General features: G+C 39.3%; 1 protein-coding gene across 2 annotated transcripts in view; it reads left to right on the forward strand.

Moving 5' to 3' along the window:
* ENOPH1 (enolase-phosphatase 1) overlaps positions 1–18,896 on the forward strand; it is a 45,328-nt gene extending 26,432 nt beyond the window's left edge. For both annotated transcript variants that reach the window (XM_019652178.1, XM_019652179.1), the window contains exons 2-6: positions 6,645–6,746; positions 8,120–8,322; positions 10,087–10,219; positions 12,096–12,219; positions 17,778–18,896. In XM_019652178.1, coding sequence (XP_019507723.1) covers positions 6,645–6,746; positions 8,120–8,322; positions 10,087–10,219; positions 12,096–12,219; positions 17,778–17,917 — 702 coding nt within the window. In that variant the 3' untranslated portion in view covers positions 17,918–18,896. The remainder of the gene's footprint in view (positions 1–6,644; positions 6,747–8,119; positions 8,323–10,086; positions 10,220–12,095; positions 12,220–17,777) is intronic.
* Positions 18,897–19,715: the final 819 nt, after the last annotated feature.

The raw sequence follows: 19,715 nt of genomic DNA on the forward strand, positions 1-19,715 counted from the left end.
AGAGAGCTTTACAGATATCATTCCATCTGGCCTCAGTTTTCCGAGGCACTCTCTCGACTAATGGGTCAGAGGCTAATGGAGGGGGGGTGGTCTAAGAATCGGCTGTAAGGCGACAGTTCACCATCTTAGCTGTAGAGGGTGCAGTGTCACTGGCCCTTGGGGGATCCGAACCAGGGTCCTGCTGCTCAGAGCTGGCATCCCAAGCCAACTCTTAACCAATGCACCACTTGGTCAGCCCCTTGTGCTACTTTTTTAAACCTATCCCAACTATCAGCCTTTTATAATGATAACCTTCCCTGATGCAATGTGATTCATTGCAATTAATTATAGATTACAGTTTATCTTTACAGTTCTCCTTAATTGGATTTAGAAGACACTTTTGTCTTAACAGCACACTTATTAAATCATTTTGAATGCAAATGATGAAATCTAATGTTTTTTCCTAAGGGCTTCAGCTTTCAAAAGAGAGTGGCATATCCCTGCTTACCCCCCATGAAGACAGGGACAGCAGAGTTATCATTTCTGAGCCCTGCAGCCCTGTGTAGCAGCCAGAGCACCAACACTTCCCTTAGTATTCTGGTATGGTCTTCAGGAAGGATATTTAAGAAGCAGTTCTAATACCACAGCTGCCGAAGCTGTCTGAGGGATGGCATGGACCACTCACTCCAAAAAATAGTAAATTCCCATCATTAGAAATGTTCAAGCAGGTACAAACTTCCAGTTATAAAATAAGTCCTGGGGATGTAATGTACAGCATGGTGACTATAGTTAATAATACTGTGTTGTATATTTGAAAGTTGTTAAGAGTAGATCTTAAAAGTTGTTAACACAAGAAAAAAATTGTAACTACAATATGTACGGTGACAGATGTTAAATAAACTAATAGTGGTAATCATTTCACAATATACACAAATATCGAGTCATTATGTTGTATCCCTGAAACTAATATATGTTATTTGTCGATTAAAAAAGATTATACTTTCATTGTGGACAATAGATAGGCCAAAAAAAGGTTTTTTTTCCTTGTAATATCATGACCCAGAGAAAACCTTTGCATTCATGTTCTAGGTTTTGTCCTATGCATTAGATATTCCCCCAAATAGAATTATGCTGTATATGCTATTTGTAGCCTGTTTTATTTCTTATTTAGAGAATGTGAATTAAGACTCATCAATCCATTTATTTTTTCTGTGCTCTTTATCCTCTGAAATTAATAGAGAAATAGTAGCCCACCCAATATTGCCCTTGTATTGTTTAATTTCCTGCTGAAAAAAACTTAAGTTCTCAAATACTATAAATCATTTGCATTTTGTGGTTCCTTAAAATAGTTTCTTTATAAAGCTCTACTCTAGGGCCGGCCAAGTGGCGCGTTGGTTAAGAGCTGGCTTGGGACACCAGAGGGTCCTGGTTTGGATCCCACATGAGGGCCAGTGACACTGTGCCCTCTACAGCTAAGATGGTGAACAACAGCTTGACCTGGAGCTGGGTTGCCGTGAGTCACCAGCGTTGGCGTAGGCTGCAGCCCCTGCTGCAGTGGGCTGCTGTGAGCTACCATGAGTGGCTGGCAGACAGTGTGAGCTGCCATGAGCTGCCATGAGCGGCCATCCAATGGCTGGCGAGCGACTGCCTCACCCGGGAAGAGCGCAATGTTAATACCAACATGGGCCAGTGAAGCGACGTCCTCCACAACTAGACTGAAGAACAAAAGGACAGCAACTTGTCTGTTCCCCTTCCCCAGTTCCCCAATAAAATCTTTTAAAAAAAAAAAAAGCTCTACTCTATTACCCATTATCTTTTTATTACCCATTTTCTTCAAAGAAGACTTTAGTAAATACTATAACAATTTTATTTTTATTCATTCTATGACCTTTCCGTTAAAACAACCACTTAACCATAAAGCAGATCAAATCTGGACTTCTAAGCATTTATGAGGCAATTTCTTTAATTAGATCTTCAGAAATTTTGTGACCCATAATGGAGCTCTTTCAGAAAGCTGCCATTGCGCTATATAGAGCAATATACATTGTTGCCTGCGTGATATCCCCTCCAGCATTTAGCAGAATTGAATCATAGTCCCCTGAAAGAAAAATACTCTCATTTATTTCCACAGCCTCTTGTATGTACTAAACCATAACAACTCCTTAGGTATCTGGCAGACTAAAAATATTCACGCATTTGTAGAATCCTGGGCTTATTGCTGCTTTATTGTGTTATATAGTATTATGAAATTATAACTAAAGTTAAAACATCTGTGATCGCAGTTATTTTTGGAATTACTTTTAAAGCGTGAACATTTTCAATGGGCTGGGTTGAGCAATAAGCACCAAGTTTCAAATAAAAAGTCTATTTTTAGAGCTTTTTTATATAGCATCATAGCACATGTCAGACTGATATAATTACTGGCTTTTAAAAATAAGCAACTTGAATTTTATTTTACATAATAGATGCTTAATAAGTATACTGAAAGGATGCATAAAATACTCAGAATTTAGTTATTGTACTTGTTATTCAATAACACTTTTGCACTAAAATAGAACAGTCTGCTCACCTGCCACCCTCAGGTAATATTAATAATTCCAGGTGTTATAGTAAGTTCTAGCTTCGTTGCCTAGCTTTGTGTGTTTACTCGGTGCAGAGGGGAATTTTATGCGTAAAGAAAGGGGGCAAATTGGATGATGAGGGATTCTAAAATAACCTCTAACTTCTAAAGATTTTCCTAAAACTTTAGAATTGTTAGAAGCCTTGCACCTTTTGTTTCTGTGAGTTCTCTGAGGAGAGGGGCTGTGGTTCATAACTCCATTATCAGAAGTACCTGGCATTCAGTAAGCCTTCAGGAAGTGTTGAATGAATGAGTTAGTTGTGCTATTGATTTATCCTCTGGGAATTTTTCTGCTGTTATCACTAAATTAAGTCAAAAGTAATCCTTGCCCAGTATAAATATTTGTCCGTGCTGGAAAATATAAATAAGTGGTAAGGTGCTTTCTGTCTATCTCTAGTTATTGCAGTGCCTTTGCTTGGTATTATTCCCATATAGCAGATGAGAAAACTGAGGCTCAGAGAGGATAAGTTACTTGAACACAGCTAGTAAAAGATAAAGGTAGGACCCTATCCTGATATGCTGCCCGGAGTGTGTATTCCTCTAATGCGTAGAGGTCAAGGACCTGGGCTCTCAGCATTCACAGGCTCTTTGTGAATTGTTCTGGGTACCAATAAAGCTGGATATAGGAAACGGGACTTTGTAAAGCACAAAGTAGTATAACACTGCATGCATTTTTATAACTTTTGAGCACTTCAACTTTTCAGTTACTAGGCGGCCCTGAATCTAAACACCAGTTTTTCCCTGAAATGTTTCTAGTTGCTTGGGAGTTGAGAAATAATGGAGACAGGACACAGGAGGAGGATGACCAACAGAGAAAGAAGCAGGTGTAGGATAAGGGATTGAAGTTGGCATGCTTTTTAATTGTGAAACATTTAAAATAAGAAGACAGATTCATGTAATGACCGTGCACCCACCACAAAGCTAATTAAATGTTGATATTATGTTTGTTTCAGATCTTAAGTAAAACATTACAGATATAACAGGCCCTGAGTACATCCCATTTTGTATTAGACTTTTATCATATGTTAAAGTTTATATTCATATTGATAAATACAACTTGAGTACACTCATGTTTAACTGCTTTATAATGTTTTAGGGTAGGAATATCCCCCAGTTTATCTGTTCTCTGACTGATAAAGATTTCGGTTGTTTCCAGTTACTTTGCTGTGATACCCAGTGCCATAGTCAACATTTGTTTCACTTGTGCACACGTGTTAGTTTCTCACTGGGGTATGACTAGGGGAGGAGTGGCTGGCACACCTTCAGTTTTACTGCATCTTCTCAATAGCATTCTCAAGGTGGGAGAGCAGTTTGCAGTCCCATCACTGTGTATGAGTGGAGGAAAGATGATAATAAGAAGAAAGGAAGGAATATAAGGGGCACGATGGAGGGCGGGATGGGAAAACTTAAGTATTTATAAAGAAAATCAGAAGTATATCAGTAGGGTAAAAGGAATCTCTTGCAGAAACAAAAAGCTGCCAGAATCTCAGCTCTTCATTTTCCTTCTTTTAGATCAAGAATGAGTTTTTACTGAGCGTAAACAAGGCTTTTCTGTCAAGTATGCTGAAATTTTTGCCTGATCACACTGTTTATATGCTTGTAAATCTGCTGAATGATCCATTACTTACTGGAATGCCACATGAGAACAAGCAAAATTGAATGGCTTCTTTCTTTTTTCTAGGGCAGGTGAAATTTGAATAACGTATTATGAAGAGAGATAAACGCTACAGTCTTCCCATTTAAAAAAAGCCATAATAACTTTCTTGTGTTGTATATTTCATTTGGGAGTGTAATTTAAGTTGAACTTAGACTTGGGTCTTCTGAAATATTTAAAAAAATTCTAGTTATGTAGCCAAACATTTGTGCCAGTCAGGGGAACACTGTGCGTGTGCACACGCGCACACACACACACACACACACACACACACACACACACACAAAGAAGAAACATTTTCGTTCATATTGACCTATTAACTATGTCCTAACCATATCATCCCTCAGGTCTGTTAGTGGGAAATAAAATTTTCTGCCAACTTCTTTCTCCTTTTTTGCCCTTGTTCACTCTCGTGATAGTATTTAAGAAAATGTAATGGTCCAGAAGCTTGTAACAGTGGAGGCCAGAAGGGCAGAGTGGGGAAAAAGCAGGGATCCGTGGTTTTCAGATGTTCCCTGCACCCCCACAGAGCCGGGCCCAGGGCCAGTTCTGATTAGTACTGATCAGAAGAGATGGGTGCTCTGTTTGGCACAGACGACCCTGTGATAGCACACACTTCATGAATTGGAGCCCATTCTTACTACATTAATGAGCCCTCTTTGCAGGAATAGGATTGCTTATCTTCAGGGCCTTGTGCACACCTTGTTGGTGGTATGGCAACATTTGAAAGCCTATGGCTTATATCTCTGGCTTATATACTCTACAGATCGGGTGACCCTACCCACAGTTCTCTCTGTAGAAAGAAAACATTCTTCCCTCTGGACTTCTCTGGGTTAACCCTTAGTGGTTTGCATACATTTTGTTCTCAGGATTGCTTTATACTCTTAAAAATTACTGAGGAACCAAAGAACTTTTATTTATGTGGGTTATATCGATCAATATTTACCATATCAGAAATTAAAACAAATTTATTCACTTTAAACAATAAATCCCATTACTTTGTTAACATAAATAATATATTTTTGCAAATAGTAATTTGTTTGTTTTAGAAAACATAGAAGAGTGGCATTGTTTTACATTTTTGCATGCCTCTTCAATGTCAGTTATTGAAGACAGCTGGATTCTCTTACCTGCATTGGGTCTCTTGTGATATCACACATCGTGTAGCCTCCAGAAAACTATTATACACTCCTAAAAGGGGTGAAAGTGAAAAAGGCAAATAACATCTTAGTATTCTTATGAAAATAGTTTGTGCCTCCTAGAAAGTGTGTGTTTATACTCCTTGAGATTAGGGATCATGTGGGTTTTGCTCTCAGTTATATCTCCAGCTCTTAGCACAGGGCCAGCCCCAGTAAATATTTGAATAAATAAATTAGTGAATGAATTTGAATAAGCCTACTTTTTAAATTCAGTGTGGTTATAGTTTCTCTTAAAATGTAAGGCCTTCTCTGGATTCACACATCAATCTGTATTCTGCTTGTCTTACCCATTATATTGCATTATAATTCTTTGTTTACCTGTCACCCACCCCAGCTAGATTCTTAAACTATGAGAATAGGGACTGTGACTTATGTATCTTTTCAATCCCCTTCTCCATGCTCCCCACTCAGCACCTAGCATATCTTGGTATATAGTAGACATGAAAAAATTGTTGCATATGCTACAATTGCAAGTAAAGGTAAAAATTTTGACCTAAGAGAACTCATGTTCCCACTGCATAGGTTACTGACAGATTTTTATTTCTGAGTTAATTTTGCACATCATTCTCTTATAGGGTATCCTATAGGTAGTCTGATTTCCAAGAAAGAATCATGGCGATCAGGTGTTTTTTAAAAAAACATTTATCATGCATGGACATCATTCTTTCAGCAGATGTTTGAGTTATGTCCATGTGCCTAGCACTGCGGTGCACTGGGGATACAGCTGTGAGCCACATAGACTTGATCCCTGCGCTCCAGGACCTATGGCCTAGCAGTCTAGTTCAGGAGTCAACAAACTTTTCTGTAAAAATCTGAATAGTAAATGTTTAGACTTTGTGGCCATATGGTCTTGGTTATAAGCACTCAATTCTGCCATTGTGGCCCCAAAGTCGCCATAGATACTGTGTAAACACGAGTGTGTGTGTTCTAATCAAAGTTCAGGAGACAGAACAGATTTGGCCCAGGGGCCATAGTTTGCTGTCTCTTGATCTAGTTCATTTATCGCTTGGCCTCTGTCTCTGTCTCTGTCTCACTCTCATTCATGTATCCACAGCTGCAATTTTCATATTTTCAATGAAATTTTCAGTGGCTCCTTTGCTACAATTAGCTTAGGTGAGATTGTTGAAGAACTTGATCTCATGCAAATGTCTAAAGCTAATTTCTGTTTTTTCCTTTTACTCTTTTTCTCCAGGACATTTTATTTCCTTATATCAAAGAAAATGTTAAAGAGTATCTGCAGACACACTGGGAAGAGGAGGAGTGCCAGCAGGATGTCAGCCTTTTGAGGAAACAGGTTGGGAGATTCCTATTCCATTGCTTCCACGTTCCCAGGTGTCTTAGAAATGAGGATTCCTAGAGACTTAGGATATGCTCTGACCATATCGTCAAAATAAGTGCTCTGGATTCACAGGGCATGGACATTGCAGTGAATTGCCTGCTTAAGAATTTACAGTACATAATTAAACGGCCAGACCATGGCAGTTTATTGCCTCTTTCTGGAGCTAGTTCAGCTGCATAAGAGTATCATGTATTTATGAAACTAGGCACTTTCTGGGTGGAACGCACAAGGTTTTGTGCCATCTTTTCACATTTTTCACTAAAGCTCCATGTGCCAGCACCTCATCACTTCGTTCTCCACTCTCCTGTCTCGTGGCAGGAGCCCCTGCTGACCCCTGTGACCCCTGCACAGTGCTCCCGGATCCTCGCGTCCACACAGTGCCCCCAGACCTCTGACCCGGCTCAATCTTGGCCAGCCCTCATCCCAGCCTTAGTCTCATGTGCTCTGCTCCCTGCTCTCTCCCTAGTTTTTAATCACTTTTTCCTTCCACACTGTATGTTGTGGAACTCTTACTCTGTTTCTTATTAAAATTGCTTCGGTGAAGAAGATCTTAAATGCTACACAGAGCAAACTTTCTGGCAGTTATTTTCTAGTTAGTTTTTCTTCATTGGACAATGTGGAGTGCTCTCTGTGAATTTTTTAATATTAGGAGTTAGGATTGGAGATGTAGTCACATACTTTGGGGCATGGGATATTTGAGTTTGTTGAATTTTCTAGGTAACTCATGGTTAGTCAGAAACATTCCCCTCCTTACCTTTTTGTTGTCTGAACTCATGTTGAAACATGCACACATATTCCCTCATTGTCACAGGGTCATTGCTCCAAATAGCTGCTAGAGTTTTTGCAAGATGTGGGAGGTGGCCGGAGACTGAATGTGAACCAACCCCAGACATTACTTCACTAGCTTCTTTTCATTGAATTCCAGGCATAAACTAATTTTAGAGGTTTTCTCTAGTTTTACCTCAGTTACAGAGAGAGAAAATGACCAGATTTGATGGAACTCCTTATTTGTTCATCCTAGCAAGTGAATCAACAAACCAGGTCTTACTTTATCATTTTTGTCAGTATGTGCTACCTCTCTTCTCACATACAACATGTCTCTCAGTTTAAATTTCAGCTTTAGCAATATAGGAAAGCTAATGTAAAATTTTAAATTATAGTCCAGTGTCTTTTAAGAATCATTCACATCAGCCCCAAAGTGTAGGATACTTGAATTTGTGACACAGCTCAGTCTAACAAGTTGGAGAAAATGGGTCTGCTTGGTTTTCAGGTCTCATTTTAAGTGCTCTTTTTTTTTAATTAATGAGAAACTTGTTTATGACTTGAAGGCTGAAGAGGACTCCCACCTGGATGGTGTGGTTCCGATCCCTGCCGTGCCTGAGAACGGGGCGGATGACCTGCAGCAAACAATCCAGGCGGTGGTAGATAATGTGTGCTGGCAGATGTCCCTGGACCGAAAGACCACGGCGCTGAAACAGCTGCAGGGCCACATGTGGAAGGCAGCATTCGCAGCTGGGCGCATGAAAGCAGAGTACGTAGCTGCTCAAGTGACTGAACGTTTCACCAGCCTCACAAACAAATACACTTTCCACTAGTCCTCTCTCTCCAGGGTTGTATGATTAGCAAAACAGATAAAATCAACATTCTGTTTATTCTGACAAGTTAGTGTTTCGTTTTCTCAAAGCTGGGATAAAGCATTTCACCCAGCTGAATTCTCCAAACCTGATGTTTGGCTTTGTGGGAGGATTGAAGGACTTTTAATCCCAGTTTTGAAACAGCTTCCTAGGAAATGATGATTTCCTTGAACTAAGTCATATTTGATCCTTTGCATATGAGTAACAGCACTGGTAGGCTGCTTCCCAGGACCATTAGATTACCTGCGTTCTGTTCTGTTAGAGAAGTAAGAACACTATGAAATTACGCACCCCATCACTTTGAGTGTCAGCAGTGCCACTCTGTTCTGTGCTCTTTTGAGCAACTTTCACAGACCCTTTGAGCCTTGGTTGTAGAGTTCCTGAGAGCACTCCTGAAGGAGACTCATGAGTTGTTGCTAAGAAATGCTTAGAAAGACAGTGCCGCTAAGGATTGTAGGCCGTTGCCTGATGTAACCCTAAGATCCAAGACCATTTCCAGCTACCTATATTTCTTTTGTTTTTTTTCTGCAAATGAGATGTCATTCCTTTATTTATGTACTTTACAGGGGGTTTCCACCTTTTAAAAAATGCATTGGGATTTAAGGATAGGCCAGTGATGTGGGAATATCAGCTAGATCACTTTGTAAAACACTCAAGAATGGAGGCAGGAGACTATGCTCGAAGTACTTAGCCCTTCCTTTGGTCTTGGTCCCTTAATTATAAAACCAGGAACGTGCAATAAGTTATCTTGGACTTCTAAGCCCTGCTTTGAACCAATAACAGTCTGCATATTCAACGTGGAAAAATCCTGTCTCCATGAGTGCAAAGTAACACACTAGCCCAGAATTATTGAATTAGTAGGTCTCTTTCCTTCAATTAGTACAACATATTAAACTGTTTTATCCAGTAGTAGACTTCTCTGACATTTTTCAGTTAATCTTTTTAAAGATGACTGGCTCCATATCCCAAGTTCCTTGTGTTTCTCTTTTTCACTAGTCTCCTGTGGTATTTCCACCACTGAATATGGAAGATGCCATATAGAATTGGTAGATAAGATTGAGTGTCAGGAATAAAAAAACCAGATACTGTGTGCTGATTAGCGAATGTGAGATGGTACAAGTCTCTTAACTGATTTGTTAAATAATTTTTTTCTGTATAGTAAAACTTTAGGTTTTTTTAATTCTTAAGAAATATAGTTCTGTTTTTTAGCTAATCAAGGATTAATAGCTTTGAGCTCCCAAATATCTTTTAATTGATTGGGTGCAGATCTTTTTATAAGCATTTCCATGTTTTCTTAAGGCACACTGGACATAATTTAACCTTATCATGAATTATATCAAAGATTACATAATAGTACAATATTGTTTTTTTTAGTCCCTTGGGAGTTTAAAAACTCAGTTTCTGATTTCACCCTTTTATCTGTAATCACTTTTGACTATCGTTAGTGGAGCTGTCAAAACTATTCTCTCCAACTAAATTGTTGCGTCTAATCTGCTGTGACCCTAGAACTCTGGTGACACATTTCCTCGATCTGTAGAAGTTCGCAGTCTCATGGCAACCATTTGGGCACAAATAGAGAAACTTGCGGCAATTATTTTGGCTGGTTTTCATCTGCCTAGATAACGTGTTCCTATATTTTAACTTGATGGTCTTTCCTCTAGGTTCTTTGAAGATGTAGTTCCAGCAGTCAGAAAATGGAGAGAGGCTGGAATGAAGGTGTATATCTATTCTTCAGGGAGTGTAGAGGCACAGAAACTATTATTTGGACATTCTACAGAGGGAAATATTCTTGAGGTAGGTTACCTGATTACTTTCTTTTTTGACAGTATCAAAACATGAAATAATGAATGTTAAAAGAATATGCTACAGTTATAAGTTAAATCAGCATTCAGTACACTATAAAAGGAAATGGAAAAACGGGGGGAATACATTATAGGCAATGAAATGTTTCTGTGGTAATAATCTTTGCATCGAAGTTTCTTAAACTTTGTTGTGCATAAGGATCACCTGGGGAGTTTGTTAAAATTGTAGATCCTTGGATTCTGCTTCCCAGAAAATCTGAATTGGCAGGTCTGGGTTGGGGAGGCAGGAATCTGCCTTTTTAAACATCCACCATAAGTCATTCTGATGATGGTAGTACTAGAACCACATGTAAAATACAGCTAACAAGACGAACTAGCTTGTAAATCAACTATCTTGCCAATTTTGGAAAATCATCAACTCGAAACTAATGGCATGATTCTTTTGGTGGTTTAAAGTAGCAGGTAAAATGTCAAAAAATAGTGACATGCCACTGTCTCCCCCAAAATAACACAGACTTGTTGAATGCAGCAGAGTACAAGGCAGATTGTTTGTTTCTGGTACTTGGAGAGGCACAGATTTTATTTTAGCAGAGCCAGCATTCTTATGTAAGAGAACTGGATACATTATTAAACAATGATAATTTAAAGCCACCTGTTAACATTTCTTGTACATGAAAAAATTCCTGCTAGCCCCTCTATCCTACCATCTCTATGCCCCCTGGAGGACAGGGTGGTCATTGGCAGAAGGAAATACATTTAGGACTTCAAAAACTCAGTACAGGCTGAACTTGGTCATATACAACAGGTCACTCAGCCAACTGTTTTTTGAAATATTTCATGATCCTCTACCATGTTCTCTGTACATGGAGAGTGTCATATTCTTAAATTCTAAAGTACTTTGCTGTTTTTCATCTTAGTTCTAAATCAAATACTAAAGCAGTAATAAAACCCTCTGTTGATAACTGTTACCCACTGAATACAGACGTAAACTTCTTTTCTGCTTTAATATACAATAAGGTGAAGACAGGGTATGAGAATTGCCTACTGAATTCAATAATAAAAACTTTATTTCCAGTTGCTAAGTGAGGCAGATTTGAGGGAAAAAATATACAAGACCAGCATTAACTTTTTAAAAGTTAAGAATATCATAGTATTAATATTACCTTAGCTTTTCTTTGAGTGATTATTAGGCTTGTTTTTTGGTTTGTGAAAAGTTCTGAAAATATTCAAAAATCACATTATAAAAGCTGATCCCTTAACACATTAAGTCCACAGACTTATTTTAATCACTATTGGTTAAATTAACAAGTTACACATTTGACCCCAATTATTTCTAAGATGGCAAGAGTATATACTAGCCCTTGGGTAGAATTTCAGAATGTTTTAATCAGAAAATGAAAGTTTTTTAAAAGTAAAATAGCAGCTTATGAGTGAGGCAGATTAGAGAAATCTGTTGGTTTTGGGATTAAAGGACAGTGTTCAGAACCTTTCATGAGGAATGAAACCCAGTCCGATAAGTAGTTTGAGTGTAAATAGTGTTTTAAGGATAGAAAGTAGGGCATGTGTGTTTTAAAAGACTTTGGATATAAAATTAATGCTAATGAAAGAAAAGCAAATAGATTATAAAATGACCTTATATACGCTGAATTGGTAGTTTTGTTCTTTGAAATGCTTATTGCTATGAAATCTTTGTATTTACTGTTTGCAGCCTCCATAAAGTGTTCTATTAAGTAGGTATTCAGTTATTATATATTGAGTGGGTAAAGTCACTGTGATTGTCATATATTTCAGAGATAAGGGATGAGAGACAAAGGGTCTGGGTTGCAAGTATATTTATAGCATCAGTCTTTCCTCTTCTCTGTATTCAGCTTGTTGACGGTCACTTTGATACCAAGATTGGACACAAAGTGGAGAGTGAGAGTTACCGAAAGATTGCAAACAGCATTGGGTGCTCAACCAACAATATCTTGTTTTTGACAGATGTTACTCTAGGTGAGTAATCTGACTTCTTACCCCAGGATGGGAGCTGAGCCTGGCACTGCAAACACATTGCCTCTTTAAAGAAAGTTTATGTGTGGACCCTTGAAAAATGAAACCGTTTTATAAAAAGAAACAGTGAATTATACATAGCTCCCTCTCCATGTACCCATCCTTGGGGGTTGTGTGTGGGGAAGTAGCATTGGAAAGAGTAATTCTTCCCATTTTAACTCCTTATCCATGGTTCCCTACCCATCCCTCTGTGTGTACACACAGACACACACACACACACACACACACACACACACACACACACACACACACACACTGATGAAATGGGAAAGTAGCAAAGGAGGACGTACGTGGTATTGTGGCAAGGAGCGTGCAGGCAAGAATATAAAGGTAGGTGCATGGCTATTTGAGGACATCAAAGTCACAGTGGACCTGCATCACATGTATTTATTAGCACCACGCTGTAACCAACTGAGCTAACTGGCCACCCAAATAGCAGTGAGAGACACACTCAGCAACAAAGGGAGAGAAAGAGGACTATAGTTTGAGCGATTTTGCCTTGTCATTCCAATTGGTGAGCACTGACCCGTTGGTGAGTAGGGCCCTCATCTCTGCCTTCTCTCAGATGGTCTCAGTGCCCCAGGTGCCCCTCATGCTGTGAACCTCAGGCCTCCTGGTGCATGATTCACCTGTTTAAAGACAGACATTCTTTTTACCCAGCATGGCCCTTCTTATGCGGTACATTAGCAGATGCATTATTACTTTAAGGATTGAATGCACAAAACAATATGCATTGTACTTTATTGGCAATTTAAGTGGTTTCCAGAGTAGTTTTGACTAAATGTAAAACATGCACTTGAGCGTATATGTAAGAATGTGCGTCCTCTGGAGAATTACAGAGGGGATTGGTGGTGAATGAGGAAACAGACAGCAGCAGGCGTAGGGGTAGAGGATGCTGCTGGAAGGTGGTCTCTGCCCTGGTTAGTGAGGCTTTCCCACGCTGCCTAACCTGGCCACGGCTTTTGTTTGCATGGTCGTTCTCCTTAGAGTTGCGCATCTCCCAGGGGCCTACTTTTATGCATTTATAATTGCACTTGTATTTGAAGGCAGTTTACATATTTGTGTTTCTGCCACTCACCTTAGATTGTAAGTTTCACCTTCCGTTTACCCACAGAGCAAGTCTTTGCATGCTGTGCAGCTGCTCCAACAAACTGTATCTGTGCTGGGGGCTGGGGAAGAGGTTGGGGGACGAGGTGGAGGGCGGGGGCGGCCAAGGTGGACGGCAGGGGGTGGCTCTCGTGCCTAGATGACTCCGCTTGGCTCCTGAGCCCCGTGGAGGCAACTTCAGCATCTGTAGGCGGTATTCCTCCTCCAGCCCTTCTGTATGTTATCACAGAACTAGAATCACCTCCGTTCTCACTAGGACCGTCAGAGATGGGGCCCACAGGCATAGCCAGGCTGCTGGCAAAGGCGGGTTAGCTATGGGAGTGTGTATGAATATCTTTTTCTACTGCTGACCCATGAGCTTTTGGTCTGTTGTGTTGATAAGTAAGAGTTGTAGGTATATAAGCAAGTACTAATTTGCTAAGCAGTTTTGAAAAAATTTAAGCAGCATAGATCATCAAATGCCTTCAAGAAGTTTTGTTTTCCAGAGAAAGAGAGGTAAATAGAACAGGCTCAATTTCACCTGACATACAATAGACATTCAGTAATTAATATCTTTGTAAAATTTCAGGACTGGAATTTTTTATCTAGGTAGATATTATTTAGTGGGGACCAGCCTCTGTCCTGCATGTCCTGGCTTGGGTCAGCTTCAGAGTCCAGGGGATTCTACAAACTGGCATCTCCTTTTTCTACACCTTGGAAAGCTTTACATTTGCATGTCTGAGTGCACTGAAGGTGAGAGACAGACAGATGCACAGATACACTGCTTCAAGGTTAATTGTGAAATTAGATAGCCAGGCCACTTACATGTACCATCCACAAGCCGTAGCCTTATCAACAACCATTTTGCCTAGCCTCTACATTGCATTATAAATGTCCTGTAAGTGCCTAGCATGTTTCTGTATAGAAGCCCTTTACTGATTCAAAGCTACAATCCTAGAATGGCTTTTGGGGGCTTAGAGTGGTGGGGTGGGGAGGGTGCTTTACTGTCTACATAGGTTAGGGGCGCACCAGCAGTTTCTGTGAGGAATGGTAATTTTGCTCCTTATGAAAGGAGACAGGCCTTGTTCTGGTGAGTTTGTCTGATTGAATCGCACTTCTTTAATCATTCACATAATGAAAGTGATGAAAGTCTGGTTTATCCTGTATTTAATTTCACTAGCATTTTGAATGGTAAATTTGCATGGAAAGCAGGCTTAGAGTTAGGGACCTGTTTTGTGGCTGGAGCTCCACACAAAGCCAGTCTGTCCTGAGCATCTATGATCCCTAGATCCTCGCCCTGTCCTCTTGGTTACTATGAATAATTGTAACCCCTACCCTAAGACCACTTACAGTTTTTCACAATCTTATCTTTAGCCACCTTTTTTTTCTAGTTGCCATCCTAGTACATCTGTAATTTCAGGTCTTTTTCACTTAAGCCATTTCCTTAGGTTGCAGTCCCAGAAATTATTCCTATGGTTTTTTAGAGAATAGAGATAATCCCCAAGTTGGCCTCACAGTAAATTGGCTCCCTCCAAGTCCTCCACAAAGAGGTTTTATTCCTGCCCCTTGTCTTCTGCCAGCCCCACACACAGTTGTAGGGCCAGAACTGGACACATCTGTAGCTGGGACGGGACCAGGCAGCTGGCTGTCTGCCTAGCTCTGATGTGGTGTTTTGGTACCACGTGCCCAGAATTTCATTGCCAAGGAGTGGAAGACTAAGTGATATCCCAAATAACACCCAGTTATAAAAGAGAACTGAGAGACTTTCCCTTTGGAGGAAAGGAAAGTGGCCCAGGGTTTTAAGTCAACAAATATTATTCTTAGGTGTCATTATACGAATAGAGCAAATAAATGCTTAGGGACAAAACTTGCCCATTGGTGATCTAGGTAAGAGGCTGAATGCATAGGAGTCACTAGCTACTGTCTAGTGATACGTGGATCATGATGGCTCAGCTCGGTAGAGATCCTGGATTGCTAGTTAGGAGGAAAGCTTCGCTTGAGGCAATTGGGCTGGGAACTGGGGGTGGGGCGGAGTTGAAGGTAGGTAGGTGCCTCTTCTGCTGGAATTAATGATATCTGCAGTGTTTGCCTGAGGAGGGGATTGTCTTGCACATTTTCTGTTCTGGGGAAGGTGACAGCCCTTTCATAGGAAAAGCAGAAGATAGACACTGGAGGAGGTGGGTGGAGGAAGAGACAGCTCTGCCCCACTACATGCTCTGGGAACTGCTTATCTCTCAGCACTGCTGCCCTTTAATTAATCCATTTAGATGCTGAGACTGTTTTCCACAGATTGAGAAATGACTGAGGTTTCTTATTATAGCACATCTAAGTTCCATAGACTGTGTTTCAGATTCTTCCCCAGTTTTGCTCTGTCTGTCGAAGCATGCCCCATCTTGCTGACCTGTCTCCAACAATGACTTGCTCCATTCCGGTGTTTACACATATATTTTATGTCTGCCTAGAGTGCCTCCTTTCTTCCAGTTTTCTTTCTTTGAAATTTCTAATCAAATTTCACCCTCTGTGCAGAGGAGTCATTTATTAAGTTGTGTATCCTAATTCAGTAGTTCACACTGGGGATCTGAGATTCTGCATTTTTTACAAGCTTCCAAGTGATTCCCACACTGCCAGTCTGTGGACCACACTCGGACTGGTAGTACTCTATAGGAGGATTTGATACATTTGTTCTGTAAAGGGCCAGATAGGAAATACTGTAGGCTTTGCAGGCCATAAAGTCTCTATCACAACTATTCAGCTCTGTCCTTGCATAGGGAAAGCAACTACAGATAATACACAAATGAATGGGTATGGCTGTGTCCAATAAAACTATATTTACAAAAGCAAGTGACAGGCTGCATTTTGCTGACCCTTATTCTAGAGCACAGACCACAGAGTCAGATTGACGGTTTCAAACTTTATCTCCACTACTTGCTAGCTCTCAGTTTCCGCATCTGTGGAATGGGGATAGTAACACTAACCATACCTCAGGGTTGCTGTGAAGGCTTAGATGGCAACGGGAGCTCCGTGAAGGCAGGAGCTTTGTTTGATTCTCTGTCCGAGAGCAGCACATGGCACATGGTAGGTGTTACATTAACACGATATTAGCTGTTATCTTTCAAATGGAAACAAAAACCTAAGGCATTTTAGAGATACCCCTTACAATACCTACCTTACCTAGTTTCATTTTACTAGTCTTATTTTTACTTCTACCCACCATGCAGTCACTGATCTTAAGGCACTCACAGTGTAGTGAGGAGAGAGCAACAGGTAAAAACATTCCAATTTATATTGTTGTGATATAGCTACCATATTTTACCATGTATAATGCGTACTTTTTTGCCCAGGTTTGTGAGGGAAAAATAAGGATGCACATTATACAGGGGTAGTACTCATTCTGTATCTATATAAATGTTTTTAATTCTTTTTTTTATGCTTATGAGTTAAAAGTGTAACTCTAAAAATCAATAACGATATCCGTATGCAAAATAATGCCCTGGAATACAATAATCTGTTTTGTTGAACTTATGACAAACTTGCAACGACGAAGAGTTCTTGGCCTTCTATGATGTGTAAATAATATAAATTTGTTACCAGTACATAAAACTTCTTGTACCTTGTATCTGTTCTTGTGTTTTATAATTATTTGTTACATAAAATTTATTGTACTATAATATGTTAAAAAATAAATGCTAAAATTCCTTTTATAATACAAAATCCAAGTACCTAAATGTAAACAAATAAAAATTTGAATGAAAAAATTAAAACAAAAGATTTTTTCCCCTGAAAGTTTGGGCCAGAAACATGGGTGCGCATTATATTTGGCAAGGTACAGTAAATACAGGGTGTTAAAGGAGCACATAGGATGCTCTACTACAGATGATAGCGGTTCTGGAATATGGTTGAGCTGAATTTCAAAGAGTAAGAATTTGCCAGGCAAAACAGATAGGCAGTCTAGCCAGGGTCATGACATGTTTCGGCTCCGGATGTGAGAGCAGGTATTTTGGCCTGATTAGATGCTGGGATCCCATATCTACTTAACTGGTGTTAATTCCTGACAGCCTGCCCTGTGGGAAACAGCTCAGTTCTCTGCAGACTCATGGGAGGGAATGAAGGAAACTTGTGGACAGAACATGGCTCTGTCTTGTACTTATAAGTACTTAATAAAGGTCAGAAACCTAAGATACACTCATTCTAGTCTGTCAGGTACAATTATGTATTTACATTTTTTTTATTATAGAAAAATTAAAAACTGTAAAAGAGAATAATATCACCAGCACCCTGTGCCTATCTTTTGGCTTCAGCAGTTATCAAATCAGGGACAAACTTGTTTCTTACATTCCCACATCTTCCTGATTACTGTGAAGCAAATCTCAGGCATCATGTTTTGATGTTTCTGACACATATTTTGATTTTCACAGAGGCCAGTGCTGCTGAGGAGGCGGCCGTGCATGTAGCTGTGGTGGTGAGACCTGGCAACGCGGGGCTGACAGACGATGAAAAGGCTTACTACAGCCTCATCTCATCCTTCAGTGAACTGTGCCTTCCTTCCTCAACCTAGAGGAGGGTTTCTAAGCAAGAGCGAACTGTCTTCCCGGAGTTGTCCCTGTAGTTTAGTTTTATTCTAATGGTCAAAGTAACTTACTTAAAAAACACATACAAACGCACATGTATGTATGCAAGTATATGTATGTGTGTGTTCAAATTCCTTTCACAGGCACATAAGTGGGGGGAGGCGGGGGGAAATCTCAGTTCTGTGAAAAGGAAACTTATTGAAATAGAAATTATTTGAAACCGTAACTAACCCTCATTGAGGGCAAAATGTAGTCGATGGAAGAAATCACTACAATACAGATCAAATGTGTTAGGTTTATCAAGTTGTGTACCAAAATGGAAAGGTGGGTTTGAGAAGTTATTCAGAAGCCTTGTTATTTTAAAAACTGGAAGTATTTTAAAGACTTATTGCTAATAATAATTCATCCCCCCCTTTTAATTATGTTAGAAGATTACAACAGCTGCATTTCAAAATATTAGCCTCCCTACATTCAAAAGACAAAGCTATTTATTTCTACTCAAAGAGCAAAATTGGGAAAGGAAGCTTATTTGAGTCTTGATCAGTCAGGTATCTATTACTTAAGAAACTTGCTAATCGTGACACCCTCAGCAAGCAGTTGCCTTACTAATGAAAAAGGTACACTGATAACAACAGGTAAAATAGAAATGTGGTTCTTAACATCTTAACATTCTTAACAAAACAGTCTTAATCCTGCCAGTTGTTATCATTATAGATTTTATAGTTGCCTTTCTAACTCCTTAGCACAGTTTGAGAATACATGTTAATTGCTATCTACTATTTAGAAAGGGATTACTGAAATCAGTTTATAAGACCTAGAAAAGCCCTAATATGTACTGTTTTCCTCTGAAATGGATGTGAAAAATGTAAATTTTATAACAGCATTATTTATCCTGGCTCAATTCTAATGGGACGTCATGTTAATTTCATGTTGTAATCTGATTAATAAAAAACATTTTCTTCTTCACCCAGTTTTATGTAGATCCATGAACTATACCACATAACTGCCATAATCAAAAGAAAAACTGTTGACATTTTAAAAATGAGAATTTATTTTAGTTTTTCCCTTAATCGTGTGTGTGTCTTTTAATGGAAGACACTGGAAAGTCATTGGCTATTTGACTTATGTGTATACATATATGACTAACCTCATTGGTTATTATTTTATTTGGATAGTAAACATTTCAAGATATGAGTGGGGGTTCTTACACTTTTAAGACTCAAACTTGAGGTATAGGTTGAAGGAGGAAATCATTCTTCTAATTAAGAAAAACTAATGAATCCTGGGGGAATAATTTTGGGAATGCTTAGAATAAAGAAAAGTAAGTAGTCTTGCAAATATGAGAGGACAGGGAATATAAAATATTTTTTGTTGATATTGTTATCTTCTAGTAGCTAATTAAGACATCTAACGACTGTGAAAATATAGCGTGAAAGGGAAATGAACTTAAGTAAATCTTAGAAATGGGAGTAATTTGTAAATGATGATAATGCCACAAATGGTAATAAAATGTTGAACTTCATAGAATTTATGAAAAAGCTCACTAGAAGATGACAGAAGAAGGTGTCTCTTAATGAAAGTAAAAGAATAATTGGAAAAGTAAGGAAGAAGTGAGAGAAAATTATTCACCAGGGTCTAGATTAGAAAGGAATTGAAGGAAAAGGAGGGTGCTTAGTATCTAGCCAGTGGAGAATTGAAGTGGAGAGGTGTCTTAGTTCATTCAGGCTGCTATAACAAAATACCAGAGACTGGGTGAATTAGAAAGCAAATTTTATTTCTTACAGT

The sequence above is a fragment of the Hipposideros armiger genome, unplaced genomic scaffold (genome assembly GCF_001890085.2).
Source record: "Hipposideros armiger isolate ML-2016 unplaced genomic scaffold, ASM189008v1 scaffold_175, whole genome shotgun sequence".
Lineage (NCBI taxonomy): Eukaryota > Metazoa > Chordata > Mammalia > Chiroptera > Hipposideridae > Hipposideros > Hipposideros armiger.